Source organism: Typopeltis vanoorti, chromosome 20 (assembly GCF_054136105.1).
Source record: "Typopeltis vanoorti isolate ZY-2024b chromosome 20, IOZ_Tvanoo_1.0, whole genome shotgun sequence".
Lineage (NCBI taxonomy): Eukaryota > Metazoa > Arthropoda > Arachnida > Uropygi > Thelyphonidae > Typopeltis > Typopeltis vanoorti.
Genome location: NC_143568.1, coordinates 77,014,190 through 77,040,315, shown reverse-complemented (window position 1 = coordinate 77,040,315; position 26,126 = coordinate 77,014,190). Strand labels below are relative to the sequence as shown.

General features: G+C 34.2%; 1 protein-coding gene across 2 annotated transcripts in view; it reads right to left on the bottom strand.

Moving 5' to 3' along the window:
- The window catches only part of LOC150095581 (apolipophorins-like), a 103,378-nt gene that overhangs the window by 5,656 nt on the left and 71,596 nt on the right, over positions 1-26,126 (bottom strand). For both annotated transcript variants that reach the window (XM_090409883.1, XM_090409884.1), the window contains 8 exons: positions 20,606-20,826; positions 17,773-18,059; positions 17,351-17,622; positions 11,953-12,235; positions 6,232-6,449; positions 5,650-6,027; positions 2,177-2,330; positions 78-532 (listed from right to left, as the gene is read on the bottom strand). In XM_090409883.1, coding sequence (XP_090266009.1) covers positions 78-532; positions 2,177-2,330; positions 5,650-6,027; positions 6,232-6,449; positions 11,953-12,235; positions 17,351-17,622; positions 17,773-18,059; positions 20,606-20,826 — 2,268 coding nt within the window. The remainder of the gene's footprint in view (positions 1-77; positions 533-2,176; positions 2,331-5,649; positions 6,028-6,231; positions 6,450-11,952; positions 12,236-17,350; positions 17,623-17,772; positions 18,060-20,605; positions 20,827-26,126) is intronic.

Genomic DNA, 26,126 nt, shown 5'->3' with positions numbered 1-26,126 from the left:
ATGAGCATATGTTGTTTCATAATAACGAAATTCGTCAGTAACTCTCTAATGCAATTACTGTATGATGGAAGACTTACTCTGGTATCTCCGAGTTTGCACATAGTGCACGTCATCAAAATTACAGCTTTAGAAGATCCAGGACGGAATGGAAAGTCTGCAGCAAAGTTCACTGCTTCCAATATATTAGCTTGAACGTTTGTGTATTCCAAAGTGATGTTTTTTATAGACTCGGCGAGTTCTTTAGCGCTAAACAGAATATTTCCTTGAACAGTATGCACAACTGGAAAACTGAATGCACCGCTTCCACCAAACGTAACGAGACCAAATCGAATATTGACGAACTCGGCAAAAATAAACTCCCTTTCAATAAGATGAATTACACTCCTTGGAGACCAGACTATGTCCCTAGCGATCGGATGGCTACAGGAATGCCTTTCGATAACAAAAACTACATCCACAGCCTTCAGGGTTGGTTTCAGAAATACTGATTTTCCATAAGCGATGCTTGTTCCATCTGTCATGTAACATATCACTGCAATAAAGGATAAAGAAGATACATTTCCTAATTTAAGGTAATATTTTAATATTTAATAAGAATATATTTTAGGAGTCAACAGCACAATAAATCACAGTATTTAATTTAAAAAATCTCGCTTATAGGAACAAAAATTTTAACAATACACATTTTAAACTGAATCGTGAAGCACAGGCCAATCGCTATTGTTATTTTATGTTGATATTTAAATAATTACATAGGACAAACCATGTTAGCCTAAAATTGGTTACGAAAGGTTAATCTGGATAAATCGTGGGCCTTAAAGACCATTAATTACAATGTATTATTATTGTTATTATTATTATTATTTGCATTTTCCGCTACTGTCACAAAAATATTCAGTTATTGCAACATACCAAATTGCTATTACAATAATCGAGATTTTACCATATTTTATAGTTCTTACGGAAAGTCATCAGCTGAAGAAAATAATTATCGAAACTGTTTTTATGTTTAGGAGAAGAAAAAAGTTTAACGTGAGGGAGCCATTGATAACTTTTGGTATCATGCGAGACGAAAAGAGATCCAAATGCAGGTTGAAACTACACTATATCTACACATGCGGTCAACACCTCCCGCTAAAAACAACGCTAGGAAGAATTAGGTCGTTATAACTGGCACGATTACCACCTATAAAATATTGTATAATTTACATTCCTAATAAAAAGTATCTACTGCTTTACAATTTGTTTTATATATTTTTAGTTTGAGTTTAAAAAAAATTAAGACTAAAAGAATCTATTATGGAATAATAGATTGTCGGAATTCATCACTGCTAATGCTTTAGGGAAAAAGAAAGCGGTATTAATAACATGAAAGATTAAACAGAAGACGAGACCGTTGACAAGCATCTGCCAACAGAAACCAAAACTGTCACCAGATATATCCAAAGTGTTTTGAATTGCAATAGTAAATTTTATATTATACTCGACAAGAAATTATTCTTATTTTCATACTTTGTTTATCCAAGCGTAAGTAAACAAAAGTTTGCTTGCGAAAAATCTTCAAATCTTGAGATGTCTTAAAATAGGTTACTTGTATATAGAGAACAGCTGACCTCACTCCAAGTGGCTCTTTGTATCCAAAAATACACTGCGACTCATTCCCTTCTCGGGCGCAAAATGTTACGCATTATTGGGAAATGAGAGAATCTCAAGCGGCTCTTATTCTGATCTTGATTCTAACCTTTTATTTATTAATAAAAAAGAGATTGCTGCCATTTGTTAATACGAGGTGAAATAATTATACTTGCCTTTAAAATTTTAAAGTTCAATGATAAATATCATCTATGAGGTATCATCATCTAAAGCTATAGAGAGAGACTCCGTAGTTCAGTTGGAAACGGAAACATAGACGAAGCCCTTTGGTTGGAAAGACCTGGGTTCGATTCCCGTCTATGACATGGGGAACCTTTATTTGGTCTCTTTCGATTAAAAGTCTCATACGGAGGTAGAGAGTTTTTTCACCCGCAAACCGACGCAGTAAACACAAACGGACTTACAGTCATAAGATAAATATACTTAATCCCTCATTAGGAGTGCTCAATCCTCCCTCCCAAAGGGGACGGAGGAGAAAGAAGGGGGACCTCATACGAATAAATAAATCTAAAGCTACACTCACAGCAGTTTGAAGGCATAGTTAGCTCCACTCCGTTACTCCTACACTGTAACGTGTAGGCGAACAGCACATCACAGACTGCTTTCTCGATATTACTTCCATGAGGTCTCAAGGAAACATGTTGGTAACACATTTTAAAATAATCATCTGGAGTGACCTGCAAAAAGATATACGGTTTTCAGTTAGAATATTCAAGTGATTATTTAGGTGATCATATTTAAACAAAGTTTCATTAAAAAAATAAACTTTGAAGAGAAGATTTTAATTTCTGAAGAATAAACATTCTTTCAACATCAGTGTAGAATGAAATATATTTTAGCGAGAGAGAGAGAGAGAGTAATAGAAGTTTTCTATAGTACCTATACAAACACGCACTGTCCAATGTCAACTATTTTATATGAAAACAAATTTCGAGATAAAAAAAAAAAACTGGAAAAAAGACAATATAAATTTTTTTAGACTTTACCTAATGAAACTGATTAAATTATAAGTAATCAAATTCTAAATTTGCACTCGTAATTAAAATTTTATAAATTATAAATATAATCTATAAAGCTAATAAATTTTAATGATTAATTATAAATCTAATTAAAACATTAATAACAATAATAAAAATACACTTATTAGTGCAGAAAATGCAGTAACTATACATTGCATAATTGCAGAACCTTTGTAAAAATGAAATGTTAGCATTTACCTAGGATGCATTCTGTATACATATGTAAACAAACACTAATAAAGATTGAAATATTGAAAAAAATTATTATTATTATAACGCATAATGTGAAGTACTATAATTCATCACAAAAGGCGCTGCAAGTCTATAGGGTACAGCCATTGAGAGAGCCACATACCTACATTCCTCAGCAACCGGCACATCCCATATCAAATTAATAACTGAATAGCTGAAAATACTAAGACAGGAACTGGGAAAGTAGCATCAACACAACTAGTATAGCAATAACATGCTGTGACATGCGCCGGACAGCAAATAGCAAACACATTATTAATCTTATTCTTTTCAAAAAAGTTTGTTTTAGATTCAAAGATGGTGGGTTATGATCAGGGGAGAATGCTGGTCTTGAAATTCACGCTTGCTCTTGTTATCATTCAGGGAATGAGAGGCGTGATTGAAGTCTGATTAGCGGAATAATGAATTACTGACCATTTAAAACTATATATTTAGAAATGTATGTACATTTAATCATACAAATACAACATTTATTTTACAAATGATATTCTATCTTTTTCAATTTAGCTACTTGAATACAAATTCTACCCTACGGTTCTTCTTTATGAACTGGTCAATAACATCGTCATAAAAAGTTGGCCGTAACTTAATTTTCCCAAGCAACACGCACACTTGTAAAGGCTGGCTGAAGCTCACTGGCTAGAGCTACGTTGACTGCGTATGGCCTGTGTTTAAGCAACAGAGTATGACAACGTGAAAAGGCTATGCGCGCGTATGAAATCACAGTGCTGCTGCGAGGACTTGAAAGCTCTTACAACCGAGCAAGCCAAGGTAGCTTTGACTAGACGAGCAAGCATCGGCCTTCGATACACAACACAAAGCTCAATTATTGCGCTCAAGCTTAAGACGTCTTCTGTCGACAAAAATAAAAGCCTAAATGGAATGCTTATAAATACATGCATTTATTAACAAATAAATAGTACTTCTTTCCCAATTAATGAGCTTGCGCAGCAAACATGGAGAATTCGCCACTGGTTATGATGCCATAACATTAATATTGTATGTCTAACTCTTATATTGAATACTCATTACCATTGGAAAAGGCTGAAGTTCGATTCTCATCGTGATGACAAGAGGAATCTTTATATGCGGTTTTTTCAGCTACACCTACACCTGTGTAGGTGATAGTAACAGCGGTTCTGTGTAGTTGGTGGATTAAATGGTGGAAACGGAGAGATGGAGAGTAGCCTCCCTCGATGAGTCCTTGGACTCCTTGAAGGTGTGACGTAATAATAATAATAATATATTAAATCATCACTAACTATTATCATTAGCCATTGTGCTTTTCTTGTGACCTTCGTTTCAACTTTTGTATTTTCTTTTCTTTCATTCAGTTATACTTTTACTTCAGTTAGCCTGCTTTAATTTTTTTAAAATTGAGCTAAATAAAAATTCTTAGATCAGTTTTTGTTCTTTAAACTGGTGTACCATCATGCAACAGTCATGATCTATATCGGAAGAAGAAAGATCTTATTAGGTTTGATTCTAGTCTATATATATATATATATATATAGATAGATAGATAGATAAGGCGAAATTTGAAACGTTTTTATGAAGACGCCTGGATTTTTAATCCCATAAATCAGAAATATGGATAATTGAACTTACGATTACCTGCTTAATCTGTTGTCACTCTCGTCTATACTGTCTAAGATATTTTGCCACTTTCTTCTATACAGATGAAAGAAATTTTGTCGCTTTCTTCAATACAGAAGAAACAGACTTGTCCATGCATCACACCAAAAATATTCATAAAAAATATCGAATTGCTCAAGAATTATGGAATTCGATAAACGTAAAAGCTATAGTAAAAAAAAAGTTTCAGGAAGTTCAAAGATGCATCGCAAATGCTTTGTTCATCCATACGGCACAATGAGAACCAAGCTTTAACAATCAATTGCTAGTGAACTGCTCTTATAAAACAGTTCAACCTACAGATATCAAACATGACAGGCAATACCCAAGTCAGATTGACAGTGATCACCTATTTGACAGCTTATATATGAAGTATAATTGTGGTTTAACCGGATGATAACTGTAACAGGTTTTCTTTTGATGATGTGGTTCATGTTCTATATATTAAACACTTTTTTTCTTTTCTTTTTTTTTTTAATTTCGTGTGCTCATAGGGTGGTAACGTATCCATTCTCCAGCTAACGGGATGCAGGTTCGAATCCGGTTATGGCATGGATGTTTGTAATTGTCTTACTGATTCTGAATGGAAAAGGAAATGATACCCTACTATCTACATCTGGGAGAGACTTCGTTCCTGTAAATGGATTTTGTAGTGTGAAGAACTCTGGTATTTGAAACCCTATCTTCTAAAAATATGAAAGCTATTTTTCGGAACCCTTGGTTTCTATTAAATATGAATACACGAGACGTTGCCACCCAAGTGTTTCCAGAATGAAAAACAACTGTAATTAGGTTAAGATCATTATTGTTCCCTTCAAAATATTATACCCTTGCAAACGTTTCACCGTCCAACGTTTTCATTACTGTTGCTGGATATCTCTGCTACTAGTGATAGCCTTTCCTTTGATATGACATTTTATTTATTTATTATTTGAATTTATTGGAACTGAAAGGAGAAACCATTCTGGGAAGGGAGGAGCTTTAAGCAAGAAGAGTTTGTTAGTCATTTATGTGATTATTCGATCATTCAGTTATGAGTTATTGGAACATTTCAGATTCTCCTGTGTCATACAATGATTAGTTTACTCACCTGACTGAAGCATGGTTGAAGCGTCGATGTTTCCTCAGTCAAATATTGTGAACACATTTCAAGGGATTTATCGGAAACTGTTTTGTCTTGTACTGGAACATTTGCAACATGACAATCTTGGACAAAAGTCTCAGGATTACGGATAATGCTATCTCGATACTGCATATCATTGTTACTATTATAATCATAAGTACCCAAAAGACCAGCAGTTTTACCAAAGTACCAACCAGAGATGGTTACTAAGCAGACGTCGTAAATTATGCTGCAATATACAGTTAAGCCATGTTTCGTAGTCAAAACTAAACCTTGTTGGTGAAGATAGATGGAAACGGCATCGACGTACACAGGAATTTCAACGAGTTGATTTTCTCTTAAAACCTATAGAACAAAATGAAAAACACTTCTGTAAGCAGCAAACAAAAGTTTTATTTACAAACGTTGTTTAAAATGTTAAATTCGTTAAAATGTTGTGTTAATTAGAGGTTCGGTGTAGTGTTGAGACAGTTGTAGGTGTCCTCCCGCGATGAGTCTTCGGACTCCTTGCAGGTGTCAGGAATAATAATAATAATAAATGTTACATACCATTTTCTTTATCGGGCGGATCTCAAATGTGTGACCATCGGCGATGACGATAATGGATTTGCTTACATTTCCACCATGGTCATCGGAGTGCTTAATGATGATACTAAAGTTACCACCAACAAAGTCTCGTGCTAGTAAGTAAGGGCATCCTCCACTGAAACTGTAGAAAGTCTTGTCAAAAGTCACGAAATAAGAGTCACCCACCACAAGAGCTGATTCTGTTAATTGAAAGAAAATATTATATCATTTTTAGATATTGAGATAAACATCCTTGATAACGAATCAAAAACATTTATAGGGTATATAAAATAAAATATTTAAGAACCTTAATGTGATTAGACTTGCTTTCATAATGCATTTCCTTAAATGCATTATAAAAGCATTTAAGGAAATGCTTTTAAATTTAAATTTGCATCATATTTAATTTGCTACTTATTATTAAATAAGTAGTATGATGCAAAATTTAGACAAACTTAAGTATATGCTGCTACTTAGGTGTAATCTCAATTTGTCTTATTTTAATTGTGAAACAACGACAGGTTCATTATTTTTAAAACCATAATGTTATTTATAGTCATGTCCTGGAAAACATGTATTTTAATAATTAGCTGAATCATGCAAAATTGTAGTCGGATTTCTGTTATTATTGCAGCATCCTACAAATTTACAACTACACACTTCAGCATTTTTGTTCCACCCACTAAAATAATATCAAGCTGACTACTCAGCTATGTCTTCCTGTTTACCATGACAAATGCAAGATTGCATTTGTCATAGTTATTGTCGTATTGTCAACACCTAAAAAATAACTCTTTTATCTGAAATATTTCCTTTATCCTCTAAAATACTTCAGACTTGTGAAACGTTGACACTGTAATTCAAGTTTATGGAATGAATGTTATCATTTCAGTATTTACCAAAGACACTCACCGGTTACTACCCTTAATCATCATTGCCGCATTTTGCGTGCAGATTTTTGTTGTTGTTGAGAATTGGAGGAGGGGGGGGAGGACAATTAAAGGACATATAAGTTATTCTGAGTTTCCAGCTATTATTTCAGTGTTTAATGCATTTACTGTGAGGCAGCGGTCAAATTGTCGTATTCAACTAACCACAACTTCCTGAATTTGTTTCCCTCAAGTATTCTTTTCAGACTGGGAAAAAAAGAAAAAAGAAACCTCAAGTGACTAAATCTGGCCTGTAAGGCGGACAAGAAAGCACAATGATACAATGCTTGAAGACAATCAGGGTTGCGCAGTATGTTCTTTGTCACGATGGTATTGGATTACCATTTGTGAGGCTATTTCCAACAGACTATATCTGACGGTGGGAATCTAAGGAACGGTACTGTAAACAAAACCATTATTTAGATTCATAGTGGGGGTTCCTGGGGAAGATTATTTTAATGCGAATCCCAACAACAACAAAGCTTTAACCACCAGAAAAGTATATGGACCAAGAGTCCGATATTTTAGAATACTGTACTCTGTAGACTAAAAATGGAACTTTTTCAAGCTACTTCAGGCCTCTAATAAGTAGGGTGGTGGTCTCACGCTATATTCATTTACTACTAAAACTGTAGAACCCTCTGATTCCAAGAAATAGATATAACTCAGAAAGTTTACAACAGAATATATATATATATATATATATATATATATATATATATATATATATATATATATATATATATATATATATATATATATATATATATATATATATATATTATATATCGGTATTCATATTTACTCGGTTGAAAATGTCATGAAAAATAAAGTAGTTTGAATGACTATAATACCGAGAATAAAAAACAATAAAGTTTAATACTGAGATACTACTAGTTTCGTTGAAAAAATCAACTTCTTCAGGTATCAAGACAAAGAATTTTTTTTTTTAAAAATGACAGACATTATAAAATTACATCAAAAGATCTCATATAAAAGACTGTAGTACAGTTTAAACAGGAATGCGTGCTGGAGTTCCAATTGAAGTTGACTGCGTGCGTGAGTAATCACGATAGCGCCAATACTGGGCAGTGGCAATGTGTGCGTCAGACAGATTGTAGCCAAGGCTGCTATTCATATGGGATGAATCTCAGATCTTACTGAGAACCACTACGGGGACGGGATAATGGCGCTGGAGCACTGTTGGAATAAATGTATTAGTCTTAAGGGAGATTATGTTGAAAAATAAAAATAATTTTGAAATTATAAATTCGTTTTTTCATTGTTAGGCCGAGAACTTTTCAGACCATCCTCTTATATATACATACACACTAGCGGAGAATCTTTGGAAATTTACTTTTCTAAGAGGTTTTAATTTTTATTATAAGAGAACTATCATAACGTAACATGAAAAACCCAACAAAACTTACAAAAATGAGAAATCAATTCAGGAAAAGCTTAAAACCGATATAGAAGGCATAATAACAATTAAACAATCATCGTATTCTTTAGTTGATAGAGAGCGCTGCATCATGAAATAAAAGTCTCATCAGTTTGTGAGGTACGTGTGATTGTTATTTATCTACTCTCTATATATAAAAAGATAAGCCGAAATTTGAAACGTTTTTTGTCTCCGGCTTACCAGCCCGGAACTCGGGGGATTGGGCGCCGTAAGCGCCAGGGGGTAGAATTCCCCCCCCCCAGTATACATATAAGATCATAGACTTACTATCATTACCGAGTGGTGTCCATGTGAAAATAATAAGATCAGAAAAGATGTATGGATATAATAGGTAAAGCTTCCTATATGATTCCATTATTTTTAAGGTCTTATTTATTTTATAAGCATATATCATACGCGTCTCATTCATTTTATGAGTATGATTATTTTTTCCTATGTGTGGGCGAAAAAACCTGAATTATTCCTCCTTTTTTATCCTGTGTACAAACTGCTGATAATACAGAACTATCTCTCCTACCTGTTTCAGTATCGCGAACTGGCGAACACCATAAATAATATTGCAAGATGTTAACCAGCGATCTTTGTTCTCTGAGAGTTTTAACACTTTTTATTATGTATGGTATAAGAGAGCGCTGTATAATAACCAAACTTATTAACGGGTTTTTGTTATGTAGATAAAAATGCTCGGAAGAGTATTTGAAATTATCTGAATCGGAAGAGTTTTATAGGTTTTAATTATGTGTACTTGTGTTTGGTAGTGGTCTTTTTTATTGTATATCTGAAAGAGATTTATATTATTGTAAAATTGCCACTTGGCAATTTTACAATAATATAAATCTTCTTCCCAACTAGGAAGAAATTGCAGACATTTTATTTAAGATTTATCTAAGCATGACCAGATTGAAATTAACCTCGAGTCGTCATGGATGAGTAGAGGTTTATCCAAATATGAATTGGAAGTGTTAGTTCGACTTTATCATAGATGGATAAGAGGTGCAAGTCATATCAGCTATCTCCATTAGGAGATATGATATGATGTGATATGATAATCTTGAACATTTAGGAGAGAACGCTAAACCGGTTAAAATGGTCATATCCGCGTGTAAACGTCAGTGTTATTACAGAAACTAAGAAACGTGTAGTTCATTATACAGTATGTAGGCAGGGATATAAAACTGAATGTATACAATGTAGTTTTATCTTTTTAGTCCTTTTGTCGATAATTAGTGCACGAAAGGCACTTCTCTCCGATAATTGCTACAGGAAACACCTGATTTGCGTGGGTATTACCTGACTGACTTCACCGGAAGTCAAGCTATTAGTTGCTTTCCATTATCGTTATGGAGGTTATTGTTTTTGCTGTTCGGAATTGTCATTTCTTAATTATTTTGTGTGAAGGATATGTTTTTTTTTTTTTTTTTAAATTAGATGCTCGTTGATTTTGCTAATATGGTGTGTGGAACTGGTGTTTTTTTTTTTTTTTTTTTTTTTTGTGAATAATTTTGCTTTTCTAGGGGTTATGTTGCATTTGTTTGGACAAATGCAACAAAATGTTTATTTTTTAAAAGTAGCTATTTTTGTGTTAGTGATTGGAGATTGTCATTTTTAAGATGAATGTGTTGGTGCTGTTTTCTGTATATTTCTTTAATTTTTTTCCCAATTTTCGTAGGTGCAGTGTTGCAATGACAGTAGTTTTTTTTTCCTTTCGTTTTTTTTCGATCTGTTTTTTTCCTTTATATTTTGTGACTTTGTCAGTTTTTATCATGAACGTAATTTTTATTATTATTATTATTATTGTTGTTGTTGTTTTTTTTTCCAAGAAGCTTTGCGCTATTATTGTAGGTGCTGTTTGTGAAGCGAGGGATATCTTAGTTCAAGTTTTTTTTTTTTTTTCAATGTGAGGCTAGGTGCTAGGTGCAGTGCCAGAGGGAAAAAGTGTGTGTGTGTGTGTGTGTGTGTGTGTGTGTGTGTGTGTGTGTGTGTGATATATTGGCCAGAGCTGTTTGTTCTTTGTACCGGTGCTTCTATTTTTTTTTTTTTTTTTTTTTTTTGTAGATGTATGTTTTTGAAGGAGTATGTTGGTTTCTATTAATTCATTTTTATCTTATGAACAAGCAAAATAAATAATAGATAGCAAAAAAAGTTAAACTATTAAAAGAAATTCAAATTTCTGATACAGAAAATTTCATGTAAAACAATGGACTTTAAGTGGTGAAGTGTCCTCAAAAGTCGTATTTACATTTCGGGTAATCCGTTAAGGGTTAGAAAGCCAATTAGCCCAATTGCGTGATAAATGCAATCATTTTAAGTGGCCCCGCCGCTAGTGTGTATATCCTTGAAAAATCTTAAGGCGGTTCGAAACAATGAATGAACGAGTTATGGAATTTACCTGAGCTAAATCTTGCCTCGGTTGACGAAATGAATACCAAATACCCCCCCCCCCCCCCACACACACACACATACGCCATCTGTAAAAAAAATTACTGCCATTCATAATTGATGCTATAAGGCATTTGGCTAACACTAACTGGTGATCTACCCGGCTCATGAATAATTAGACCATATTAAATTCCATTGTGTAACATTTATTTTTATGTTAAGGATTTATGGTAAGGGTAATGAAATTCGTAAACCCTGTTCCAGAGACCACATATGCTGATCCAACACCAAGAGCCACTTGGCACTACCACCACTTATTAGAACCGGAAAATGAGACAGACATCGACAGCCTGACATTCATAACAATGCCACAAAATGTTTGGAAGGCAGAGACGCTGTCCACTCTCTGGCGATAAAAGATGAATGATGTAAGAGAAATGCATTTAGCAAAATAACTAGTATAAAGAGATTTTCTTTGACTCTTAGTATATGTTAGCTAAGCTATGGTACATAATATAGGCCATAACAAATATCTCACAGAATGTGACTGTAGTGCTACTGTCAGTCATTAATAAATTGATTCTTCAGAAACAAAAAGGGAGGAGGGAACATGGGAAGATTTTAGGGACTACTATGCTTAATAGTCACTAAGATTTTGCTATCCCCCCATTTTTTTTCTGACTTTATCGCAGTGATTAAATGATTGCATATCAACAGTTATTTCATGATCATATAGTTCAATTTGTGCAACTGATGAGATAACTGAAGACACACACACACACAAACACACACACACTCACTCACTCACTCACTCACTTAACAATGTTTTCGTATTTATCCAGTATATTTTAAATATATTGATTTTACATAGTAATTATAGATCACTTCAAGATCAGTCATTTCTAATTGCTTTTATTATGAACTCACACTCACCACTAAATGGAGGAATCCATTTCGTTCTCCAAATCTTCTTGGCAGTTTCTATCCAGGTAGGATGTTCTTTTGGAGATTCCATCGATAATTTTATTCTTCGAACTAAACGAGATAATGTATGCAATTTAATGGGCGTCGTGACTTGTATATGTCCATAACCACTGTCTATATTGGTGACAATGTCTACAGACGGACGCTGTGGTAATATACCTACATAACTAACACCAGTTCGAAGAGCATCCGCTATCCTTGTCAGTTTAAGTGTTTTAATTCTCGTCCAGATCTGCGTGAGAAAAAAAAAGATATATATATATATATATATATAAATTTATATTATAAAACGGATATTTAGTATTACACACGATGTAAAGAACGTGCAAAGTACAGGCAAACAGCACATATTAAATCATGCAAATATGATATAATATGCCAAATGTGACGTAAGCACATTGATTTCCACTTTTAGCAGTTGGTGCTCAGCAATAGTTTATTGTTGCTTATATATCCAGTGGTGAGCTATAAGGGGCTCGCGCGAACCCTTTGTTAAATTTTTCTCAAATTTGCGAGCCCTTGTTCTTCTTCTTTACTTTTTATTTAAAAAAAAAAAACATCATATTTTGAAATATATTAAGCCACAAACTCGTTAGGTAAGTTAACAAAAATTAGTCTTTTCGGCAGTGTACAGATTATTTGGAATTATTGTTTCAACTCCTCTATAACGAAAGTTTGAAAATACATATGCAATCGTATGATAAAACCACTAGACAATCAGATGTTCATAAAACTGTCATCAGCGGGTTGACAGAAAGTTGACAGAATCAGCAGAAAAGTTATTCTGCTGATTTTAAGTTGAAAATTAAGTCGAAGATGAAGTTTGAAGATAATACGCACATTGATTGAATGAATATACAACGAGTTGGAGGAGAAAAAGAAAATAATTTACCTTGATTGCTGGAACGAGAAGCAAGCATCTCATTTCTAAACGAAGTATGTATAAGTGGTTAGAAGTTAAAAATTAAATTAGGATGTCGTGTTTGCTCAAAATATAAAAACAAGTGTTGAAGAAGAAAAAAAGTTGTCACCTATCAAAGGAATGGGTAGAAATGAAAATGGAACCGAATGGAAACACTACAGACTCAAGAGCCGCATGTTTGCGTAAAACGTTATCAAAACATAATGAATCATTTGCTCATAATAAAATCATAAAAATAAATGAAGAATGTAGCAAATCTATATTATCAAATTTAATTGACAAACTAAATTAAAAATAAATTTTGATAACTTCAAAAATATTTAATTCTGTTGATAGTTTGGTGAAGAGAAACCGACCAATGTCTGCTTTGCCAGATTTAATCGAGCTCCAAATTAAAAACGGTGTTGTTCTATCTAAGATAACATTGTATTCTAGATTCTCATGAATTAGAATAGTTGAACATATTTCTAAACAAATAAAATTAGAAATATTCTCCAAAATAATAGAAAAAAATTGCAAAATTTCTATAATAGCAGACGAATCGATAATGTTGTCAATTCGTCTGCTATTATAGAAAAAAAAGTGTTTTAGTTATTCACATGCAAGTTGAGCTCACTGAACCATGTATGATTTTTGTAGATCTTGCATAACTAGAAAATACCACCGCGGAATGTATACATACATGCTACTTTAAATTCATATGGATTTTCTGATAACAATTTAAAAAACATCTTATTGCAGTCTGTTCTGATGGAGCTAGTGTAATGTGCCAGGAAACAAATCAGGTGTTGCAATCAAACTTCTACAAAAATTTCCCAACATTGTGATTTGGCATTGCGTAGTAGCTCATCATTTACACTTAGCATTAGACGATTCGATAAAAAAACATTAGAGAAATAAATCATTTTGAAATATTTATGGAAAAATTATATGCTTTTCATCATCAAAACATCAACCAGAATTAAGTACGATTGCAAAAGACCTTGGTATCGAAATTTTAATGATCGGCCGTGTGTTTGGACCACGATAGTCCGCTTGCAGTTTACGAACGGCTCTTGCTGTGTGGAGAAATTACCCAACTTTATGCAAGCATTTTGCATCGAACGATAAATATAAGGGCTTTTTAAACCGACTTCTCAATTTGGAATTTTTAAAAGATCTAGCATTAATGATTGATATCCTATAGGAATTATCATATCTGTCAGAAGCTCTACAAAGTCGCAATATAGTATTATAAGGGCTAACTCCTTAATCATGCGAACAATTAATGCAAGTAATGATTTTAAAAATTCTGTAGGTTCTTGTGAATCTAAAATGAATACCATGTTAAAATCAAAACAATTTGAAGGAACAGCAATTGAAAGCAAAATCAGATTTCACAAACTACCACGAGAAACATTACTAAACTCTCTTATGTGTTTAAAGGATAGATTAATGCAGCAAAGAAATTTTAAACTTAAAAATGAAAATTATGAGGATTTGCAAGTGAAGAACTCAAAAACGTTTTAAATGTATGTTATTATCCTGAAACATGGAGTATGGAAGAAGTTACGTTTCCATGGTTAGAAGGGAAAAAAGATAAGATCTTTAAATTTTATTTTGAAATATAAAATTAAAATTAATGATTTTAGAGACTTAGTGGAAATGGCTTTGACAAAACGAAATTCCCAGCACGGGGAAAAAAGCCAAAGCAATTATGGCAACAATTGCAGTTTGCAGCGCTGAAGCCGAACGAGCTTTTAGTGTGATGAATAACATCGTAACGACGAAGAGATCTTCTCCCACTATAACGTATTCCGGATTTAATGACAAAATGTATAAATGGGAAACCCTTGAATGAATTTAATCTGAATCCCTATGTCAAATATTTTCTAGAAAATCATTGCTTGGCTATAGATCCTCCTAGAAGAACACAAGACGTGAAGGAGGAAATAAGGTGTGGCAGCTGTTGTCATAAGTATTTCCTTAAAGTAATTGTTTGTAAATGTTAACCTGTAAAGGAGAGAGTTTTTTCTGAGTAAATGTGCACCAGACAGTGAAGGTTTTTTTTTTTTTTTCATGTAAAATCGTCTCATAGTTTCGAAAGTGATTTTATTAAATAAAATATTATAGTTACTGTTACTACCATTTTACAAATAAGAATTCACTTTTGGTAATCTCATATAAATAAATAGGACTATAAAATAATGTCCCTTGATTGGTACCGTTGATTATCACTTGAAGTATAAAAACAAAAGAGAACTATAACATACTTCAGTATTATTGTGTTTAGATAATATTTATTTATTATTTATCGATTGTTTGTCATAAAAACGTCTGTCGAAAACAAAACAAATTTATTTTGTTTATAAACATCCCGCCGTGGGAATGAATGTTTGTGATTGTCTCTGGAAATACTAGTGGTGGAGGTCGGTGATAGATGGCGTTGGTGTAGTTTTTTTTTTTTTTTGCTCGACGATGCGAGCCCATTTATAAAATTTCCATAGCTCACCACTGCTTATATCCATAAAAACTAAATCTAAATTCCTGAAATCCGGATTTCTTTTCTTTTTTTTTTTTTTTTCAGTGATTTCTATAGGCTGTCGATAATTTAAGTAAGAGCAGCAAACTGCAACAAGAATAATACAAAAGTCCCAATACTATACTATGATAAACTACATTTGGAAAATTCTCAAGTTCCAAATGTTTTCCTCATACTAATTTTACTGTTGTAGGAAAAAGCGCGCCTATGATTTTTTAAGCGTTCTTTACTACGATGTTGAGAACAGTAGAGTCGGTAAGTTTGGTAAAATTTTAAGACTAGCAGCTTTCATAATATTTCCCTAAAAAGAACTATTCTTAAATTTAGTTTGCTTCAAAAAAAAAAATCTTTGCCGTGTGTGTGCCATCGAAGTCATAAAATCACACTTCTTAATTTTGTAACGATTGTTGTATTCACAAAAACATATAGAAAAGAAGCATGGAAATGATCGCAAATAACTATAAAAATGTACTTTATGCAATAGTATTCTTGTACGGGAACGTAATTATCACGGCAATTAAGTCTAAAGTCACCTTTAGTTATGCACTAAACAGTTTATTGTCATTTGTAACGTATAATATTTTAGTGCTTTTAAGCATCCTTCTATTTAATTTTACCTCTAAAATTTTACCGACTGAAATAAAAAAATTGGAGTTTCTCTTCAGATTGTTCTAAGAACCCGAAATATGAAATCTCTAATAAGAATCTGTTACGAATGGAATTATTTTCAGCTTACTGAAGGAAAGTATGATAAAACAAACGAATCTAATCTATGCATACGCTTTTGTGAAATGCGCTTAAAATGACTAAAATAGACAATAACATAAACAAACATAAATAATGTTTCTTTACATTTGTTTATTCCTTCTTGAGAGTTTTTCTTAACTCTTTACAGGAAGAACATCATTAGTCTTTCCAAAGTTAAGTTATCCAGCCGTCGATAGAGAAGTCTGTGTATTTTCTATCAGAAACATGTTTTTTTTTCGCCTTGCAAAAAAACAGAGAAACGGTCCCAAGAAAATACGTACAAATAGTAAAAATAAGTAAGAAAATAACAGTCACAGCTAAAGGGTGAAATATCTAGATTGCAAAATAACTACTGTATAGTCATCCGACCCAAGTGGAAAACGATTTATGGAAGATAAGATCAGATAAAATACTTTCTCCGGCAATTGCCAGTAGCTGTAGAAAGGCTCCTTGCGTGTGTTAAAAATATCCTTGTTAAGATTCAACGTGTTTTTCTGGAACTGCGTATGGAACTCGACTGATTAGTCCTTACTGTGTATTTCAGCTGGAGTATACAAGTCATAAGCGCAGTGTGCGTTTATCAAAGAAATCTTGACCACTTCTTAAACAGCTTTTTCTATTAGAATTCTAGAACCATAATAATTATCACAAACAGAATATAGACGATATAAAACGGTTGCATTACTTTTGGAGGCGTCATCACTAATACAAGGATATGAAAAGTTTGTCTATATTTGTTTTTTCACGAATATTTTAAAATTAAATTTAAAATTCACACTTATGGGGAGAATTACCTCGCTTACTTTGGTTTTTCGTTCACGAAAATCAATAGAATTTTGAATACTAAGCACGTAAATATTTTTCACTGTATGACGAAATTATATGAGGGCGCGCTGATATATTTGTCGTACAGATTACCACCAAACCTCTTAATTTTAATTTCCGAATCAGATTTATTTCTTCCGAACAGAATTATCCGTTTCATCTATTATATGAAATATACAAATAAAAGTGGATCAGAGGCCTTCATTATCTCATCCCCATTTCCTTAAATTCTCTCCAAAATGTCTGAATGCCATAGTTGGCGTCTACCCTACTCCCATACTAGTCGATTGATTAGTTGATTTTATTTTTAGCTTTTAAACCTAGGGGCTTACCTGAGATTTTATTCTGCAGACTTTGGACCACATGTTACTTATATATGGCATCTCCAGTATTCCGTTCTTTAATTCCCGAGTCTTCTGCTTTATTGACACAAAACATTCCATCGTTTTATTGGCTATCCAGTGACTCCATCTTTTTACTCTATCTATGACGAGGTTCCATTTAGAACTGCGTGTTATAAAACGAGCAAAGTCTGTAGCATAAGGCGTCAAAAGCTGTTTAAGACTTGTTTCTTCCAGCATTTTCCAAATATCACCGGGCAATACTGAAAATGAAATGCAAGTTTAAAAAAAAATTAAAAAAGCATTACAGTTATGTTACCTAAATACATCATATTAAATTACTGAAATAGAACTTTAAAGGAATAGCTTTACTATTCAGTTGCATTCTGAAAATGTAAATAATATTTACCAACCTGAAAAATAATGCACGGTAGCTGTGTAAGCTGTGTTTATATAAGTAAATGTCATCCGAACCATTGTTTCAATAGCTTTCTTCAGACCGTGATGCTTATATGATCGTATTGTAAGCTTACAGAGTCCATTATTATTGCACATTTTGGTCTTCAATGTCTTGCCAGTTGTGCCCCATATCTTTAAGAAGTAATTTTTATATTCGTGAGCGTAGCTGCTCGCATGAAACTTGACAGTTCTGAATAAAGAGAGCGTCGTTTGTTTCCATTTCTGAACAATGTCGAGTTCCCTAAAAATAAACAAAAGAAGTGTCAAGTCAGCTATTGATTTACACATATGAACTCCTAACAGTTGCCATCGTCGAAAATTCAAGTAATGCAAACTACCACTGCACTTAAACAATAACAATTTAATATTCAAGTGATAATTAATTAATCTATGAATAACAATCATAAATGCTAAGGGTACTACAGTGTGGTAAAAGTTCATATATATATATATATATATATATATATATATATATATATATATATATATATATATATATATATATATATATATATATATATATATATATATATATATATATATATATATATATATATATATATATATATATATATATATATATATATATATATATATATATATATATATATATATGAACTTTTATATATATATATATATATATATATATATATATATATATATATATATATATATATATATATATATATATATATATATATATATATATATATATATATATATATATATATATATATATATATATATATATATATATATATAAGGTTTAATGACTGTTACCGAGAGATAAAAAGATGACAAGATATATTTAAAAAAGATACTACTAGTTTACTAGTTTCGTTACATGAACATCCTCAGGTATCACAATCAAAGAAGTATATAAAAAATTACAGACTTAAAATTGTAATAACAGAACAAGTGTAAAAAGACAGTAGCGTGTTTGAAAAAAATGCAAGTATGAGTTCCAAACAAACGAATACTACGCGCTGTCGCGAGTGCGCCAGTACTGAACAGAAGCAACGTGTGCGTCAGAGAGATTGTAACTCAGGCTGTTGTTGATATGAGAGGAATCTAGAGAAATTTCTCTAGATTCAACAATCTTTCTTTCGAGTTCATCGTAGCACACGTGGATGTTAGAAGTTTGAGTCCAGTTTACAATGTGCTGGCGGCCTTCGTCTGAGTTTGCTGAAAAGAGAGCGTGGCTAGAGAGAGCGCCAGCTCTAGTCCTGTTAAAAGACAGTAGCGTGTTTTTCAAACACGTTACTGTCTTTTTATACTTGTTCTGTTAGTACAATTTTAAGTCTCTGTAATTTTTTATATACTTCTTTGATTGTGATACCTGAGGATGTTCATGTAACGAAACTAGTAAACTAGTAGTATCTTTTTTAAATATATCTTGTCATCTTTTTATCTCTCGGTAACAGTCATTAAACCTTTTTTATAATATTCCAACTGAGTAAAAATGAATTTTGAAAAAAAAAAAAAAAAAAAATATATATATATATATATATATATATATAGTGTGCAAGTAAAATAATCTCTTACCATCAAAACATTTTAAATTATGAAATTTATCAGTTCCGAATAAAATATGTAAAAATTCCGATATCGGTTTCACTTTACTATCATGCCTTTTTTTTCTTTTTTAATGTGGCTCTACAGAGACCAAACATAAAACTTTTTCAAGCGCTTCAGGCTTCCAATAAACGGGCAAGTGCGATAAAACCCGGAGATGAAATTCATTTCCCACCAAAAAGGCAATGACAAACATCCATGCCAACTGCGAGATTCGAATCCGTAGTGTGGAGAGAGCTGATATGATAACTGCTCTGCCAACCAGGCCAGCAATGCTTGGCGTATACATACCATTCTTCTCGCCTCTTTAATTTCTACTTTTATTAACTGAAATTGCTTACTTTCTTAGTTTCAAAGGACTTCGATAGATTGTGACTTTTTATAGTATAGGTGTCCTTGGGTGCAATATGCTTTGTTTGTATTACTGGTATAACAGTAAAGTCGTGTAATGTAAAATTAAAATGGAATAGCTTCTTGCAGTTTTTTTGGAAGCCATATTTTTTGCATTTACAATTTTAATATTATTAAAATTGTAACCCTTACCTCAAATTTTTCTTGGCATAAGCATATAAGCAGGTATTGCATCCAACAAATTAGTTTTTGCTATTGTGCCAGATGTTATTTTACTCCTGATAAAAACTATTAACCTCACACGAGCCCTATATCAGGTTATATAACTTTAACTTCGTAAACAAATAAATAAATCCCCAATTATTTAGCCCTTGGTCAACTTGATATAATGAACTTTAAATTTTCAAGCTAGTGGGTAATCTTTGCATAAAATTCCCACTGAATGCTGTTTTTATATCTGCATTGGTGCTCTTAAGAGAGCCCAAAAACCTTGGTTCTGAAAAGAAAGAAATTAGACTACCAGTTCAGTGGTCTTTCTCACAATTCACTGCATTCTTTTTTCGCAGACATTTGGTTTTTGCTCCTTGCATTTTCGTGCTAACATTTCAATTGTCAGCCATTAATCAAACCTGGCACGTTCTTTTCACACTTTCTCCGAAATCTGTTTAAGAAAGTGCGCTTTCTCAGTTTAATGTAAACTCACAGAATAAATTTTTTTTCCTGTTTCCCCCCTTCATTTCCTATACAACTCGTTGGAAACATCCATTCTAATGCATTTCCTAAGAAAACACAATACAGGTATTCAGATCAATTGCAATATCAACTAATCAAACAGACTAAACCATTTAATTAACCACTTACAGTACTTTCTTCATTGAGTCCAATGAGGTTTTCACTTGATGGAGATCATCTCTGAGTTCCTGAATTATTGCAGAACCCTCACGTTTCCCAGTTGACATTAGCGGCCTCGCGACTTTTTGGTGAAAAGACAAATATATTTTATTTATTTCGTAGAGAATCTCTTTGTGCATATCAGTAAATCCACAATGCTTCAATATGGTCTTCAAGGAACCGATATTCATCTGAAAAAAAGTACATAAATTATATATATGGATAAAATGTGTTAAGTCCAAATGGATTGTAAGTGCATGGATTAAAGTTTGGTTTCGTTTCTTATTTGAATTTATTCCTTATAGAAAAAAGGGTTCCTTATTAGAAACCCTTCGCAATTGTTATAGAAATTTTCATATAAGTGTCCAAACCCTGCAGAAAGTGAAGAGGATTGGCAGCAGCCCCTGAAGGGATGACGAACACACTGCACCTTTAGGAGGCAGGAACATTACGTATTGTGAAATCTGTTGTGGAAAAACTGCATCATTTAAAGGGAGCTGGAAATCCCAAAAGGAGACTGATAGTGGATATGTCTTCATATTGCAGGTTTCACTCATCGCACGTCAATATTTTCGTAAATCAGTTGATAGAGACGATGTCCTTTGTTGAAAAGACGTGGATTAGATTCCAGATACAGTACAAGAGCAACATTTATAACTTATTTCAACGAATGTCATTCTTGCGGAAGCGAGGTTCGTTGCAAGGAGTTAAAAATACATTGAAAGCATTTTTTTAAAATGTGCATCTTACGCGTGAAAGGTTGTAAAGTTTAGATAATTCGGAACCTTACCCTGAAAACTAAACATGTAACTCTTTAACCATTTCAAACCTCCAATAAATAGGGAGGTACTTTTACTGGACAACGAATGCCAACTACTGCCAAAACTGACGGATATTATACATTGGCTTCGAAGCCATAGCTCTTTTGGCGTAATCTAAACAACAATCAATCGATCAATCAAGGCAGCATTCATCTTCATGCAATGACAATCAACAAGTCTTAACTGTAGAAATGAAGCATCTCGTTGTAAACTGAATGAGTTATAAGTAACAAAAATGTTTTCGTCAATAATACACTCAAGTTTTAAAATTTCTACTAACGAATCATTGGAGTCTTTTACAGTACGATATTCTTCAACCTTCAACAATACCTCAGCACCATAGGGAATTACGGTTTCATCATTTCCACCACGAGTCTCTCTCATTAACATCTCGTTCCATGACATCCAAAGATGCGCAATGGGACAATGAGATTGAAATCAAGTGACTCAAGTGAAAATCCATTATGGCACATTCATTACATGTTCATGTGATAATAACCAATCTTGGAAGACATGTGGCCTTTAACATTTTCCAACGCTGCAAGACAGAGAAGTGGCTGGAAGTACTTGTTGGCAGTAGTAATTTAGATAGGAGTGCCACTAATTCAGTCTTTGCTTTAATGGATAAAGGGGACTAAGGAGGACTCCACGGATTCCTGCTATTATTATTATTATTATTATTATTATTACGGGAAACTCCAGGGAGTCCTTAGACTCATTGAGGGAAGCTGCAAATCACATTCATCACAACTATTCGACATTCATACAGTATCTATCATACCTCGCCTTAAACTCATTCACTGTCACAGCATCCACCACAGGCTCTGGCAGCCCATTCCGCTCATTCACCACTCTAAAAGTAAAGAACCCAGCTCTAACAGCCTTACTAACCACACTTTTGCCCAGTTTCCATGGATGTCCCGTAGTCCTCCCACAACCCTGTTCACAAAAATATCTTCTGAATTAATTTTATAGAAACCCTTCAGTAATTTGAATGTCTCAATCATATCTTCACTCCTCCGCCTATCAACCAATTTTTGCAACCCACAAATCCTCAACCTGTTCTCATAAGGTTCATTCCACAGACCTGTGATCATCTTGGTCACTCGCCTCTGGATCCTCTCAACCTCCTCCCCATCAAGGAGAAACCTAGGTGATCAAATCTGGGCACAGTAGTCGAGATGGGTTCTTATCAAGGCTCGATACAGAGGAACAATAACCTGCTTGTCAACGTATTCTTCAGCAACCAAGTGATTTGATGAGCTGATTTGGCCACTTTTGCAATGTGCCCCCTAAACTTCAACTCCTTATCCACCAACACTCCTAAATCTCGTGCTTCATCAATTTCCTGGAGTACAGTTCCACCAATGTAATAAACTGCTGCTAATCTTTTCACCAAAAATGTATAACCTTACATTTTGTCACATTAAATTGACATCCATTTTCCTTAGCCCAGAACTCCAATCTCTCCAAGTCTTCCTGCAAGATTTTGACATCTTCTGCATTCATTATTGCCCTACCTAACTTTGCTTCATCAGCGAACAAATGAACTGTTCCTCTTAGATCCTTCCCTATGTCATTAATCAACAAATTAAACAGCAGTGGTCCAAGAACAGATCCTTGTGGCACACCGCTAGTCACAGGCCATCTCGTGGACTCTACTCCTGAATAAACACTCTCTGATATCTCTCCGTCAACCACCCTCCTATCCATCTCACCAACCCTATATCCACCCCCATATGCTGCAATTTACTGATTAGAATTCCATGTGGTATCCTGTCAAAGGCCTTAGCAAGGTCCAGTAGAATCACTGTAAACCCATTACCCTTATTCAGTTCAGCCGTCACTGTGTTATAATACGTGAGCAAGTTACTGAGGCATGACCTACCCTTCAGAAAACCATGCTATTCCCGATACAGTATCCCATTTTCACCTATCCAATCTTGTATTTTCCTCTTGACTATTTTCTGCAAGATCTTGATAATCTGATTCCTGTTATGCTGATTGGCCAATAATTTTCAACAGCAGCCTTGGAACCACCTTTATGCAGCGGAACTATTTTCCCCTCTTTCCACCCCCTTGGAACTGAACCAGACCCGAGGCTCAAATTAAACAAAATGGCCAAGCGCACTGACAATTCTTTAGCCGCTTCACGTACGACACGAACAGGTATACCATCCAATCCCACAGATGTATTGATATTGAGGTTCTGTAATAGACTAGTTACCTCTACTTCATTCATCACAATTCCAGTATAAGGTGTTGGTTCTTCCATTCCTGCAATGTCACCACCTGGATGATATATTCTTCCAAAGTGCTCGCTCAGTAATTCCACTATATCGACTGATTCGGTTACCTCCCTACCCTTAGCATTTTTTAAAATCACTCTGCCATGAACATTTTTCATTTTACTTGTAACATATTGAAAAAACTGTTTGGGATTCTCTTTAGCCTGCATGGCCAATTTTCTTTCGTAATCCGCTTTTGCTTTTCTTACCACCCTTGTTACCATTCTGGCCTGAGCTTTATACTGTTCCTGCGCCTGCTGGTCACCTTTCTCCTTAAATTCCCTCCACAATTGTTTCTTTTTTTTGCAGCTGAAGCTTAATAGTGTTATTCATCCATTTAACCCCTACTTGATTTATTATTCGGACTCTTGGTATACAGTCAACCATTGCCTCCTGCAAACACTTCTTAACCACCTCCCATGCACTATCAACATCCAGCCCTTGCAGTTTTACATGCCATGGCACTGAGCCAAGCACACACCCCTAAGCTTGTCATACTTACCAGCCCGGTAATTCCACATGTACCCTGTCTTAATTGTAAATTCCACTCCTTTAGCCACCTCCCAAGTCATTACCTTATGATCATTCCCACCAATTGGTGGCAACACGGTCATATTTGTTATAGCCACATTCTCAGATGCAATTACTAGGTCAAGCACTCTCTGACCCTTGGTATTTTCTACTACATGCTGTCGCAGATAGTTGTCCCTTAATAACTGCATAAAATTCAATTCCTTCCTCCCATGTGCCCTCTCTTCTTTCCAGTCAGTGTTACCATAATTGAAATCACCCATAATAATTACCCTCCTTCCACTCATTTCTTCTATTTGCCTATGCATACTATCCCCACCATCTATTCCATCACCTGGTCTATAGCAGCACCCAATTGTATATTTTGTTCTGCTATATCAGATCTCTATCTCACACCAAATAACCTCAAATGTGCTCTTTTCTCTATCCTGCAGTTCAACTTCTATACTCCTTGGCTGCAACTCATCAGCTATCATCAATAACACTCCTCCCCCCTTTTTATTCACCCTGTCACTCTTGAACACGCTATACCCGTCACATTCAATCCCACTAGCTTTATCATCTTCTGTCAGCCATGTTTCACTAATACCAACAACCTGTGGCCTGAAAGTGCCAACCAAGGCCAAAAACTCTTCCTTCTTGTTCCTAATACTCCTGGCATTAGTGTACATGCATTGTAGGAGCCCATTAGTCCCATCCCTACTTTGATGCCTTATACTAACTATCCCATTCTGATTTGTTGTCCTTTGTACTCGCTCGGGCATATTATACTCATTCATACACTCAACTGCCTCCCTAAAGATTGCATATCTACTCCCTCCCCCTTAATAAATCTAGTTTCCCCTGAGTCTGTACATCCACTTCCACTTCATTCATCAACACTTTTTCAAGCCTCCGTACACCAAATCCATTCAAATGTAATCCATCCATCTTATATAAATCCTTTTGCCCATCGAACTCACTCCACACATCCACAAATTCCACACCACTCTCCATGCATCTCTCGCATAAAGTCATTGGCAATTATGGCCCTCCTACACATTTCACTGTCATACCGCAGTAAAATACTCACCATCCTAACTCTCTCACTCTTCTCTTTTGCTATCTCAAGTAATTCCCTCACATCGACCATTTCCATTTTGTCTTCTTTCAAATCATTTGTTCCTGACACAATTATCATCTCTTTCACCCTCTGTTTTTGGACTCGAATAGATTCGCTGACGTCCTTTATGTTCGCACCTGGCTGGTACGATTTCGTCAAACTCTAAACTAACACACCTCTTAATAGAGAATCTCCATACAGCACTCGCTTCTTCATTTTATTGACGTTTACGAACATCCTATTATTTACCATAACAGACTTTTGCTGTTTATTAGTTGGTACGTTCAGCACCCATTTTTCCATACGCTCCAGTTGCCTTTTTGCTGTGTATTGCTCCGCTCAACCTTGCGATTTCGCTACTTGCATCTATCTCACCATTTTCATTATCAATTAAATCATCCATTTGTTCTGCATTTCTACCTTCATTTACACCTTCAACGATGCTCTCACACCTACCTGGTACTACCTTGCAATTCTTTATCACATCGCTATTTTTTATATTCTGACTATCATTAATGATATCACTCTCGCCACCCGAAACATGCTTGAGGTCCTCATTCTCCTTACACTTTCTGCGCATATTAACTCCACTATCACCAACTAACCAGACTCCCACCACGATTCGCATACATCTCACAGACAGCACATTGCATAAACTCTTTTATATCAAAACTCTTAAACAAACATATGACTATATCACAGCAAACATATCACAAACATATTGCATATGACTATCGTAGCAAGGCCAT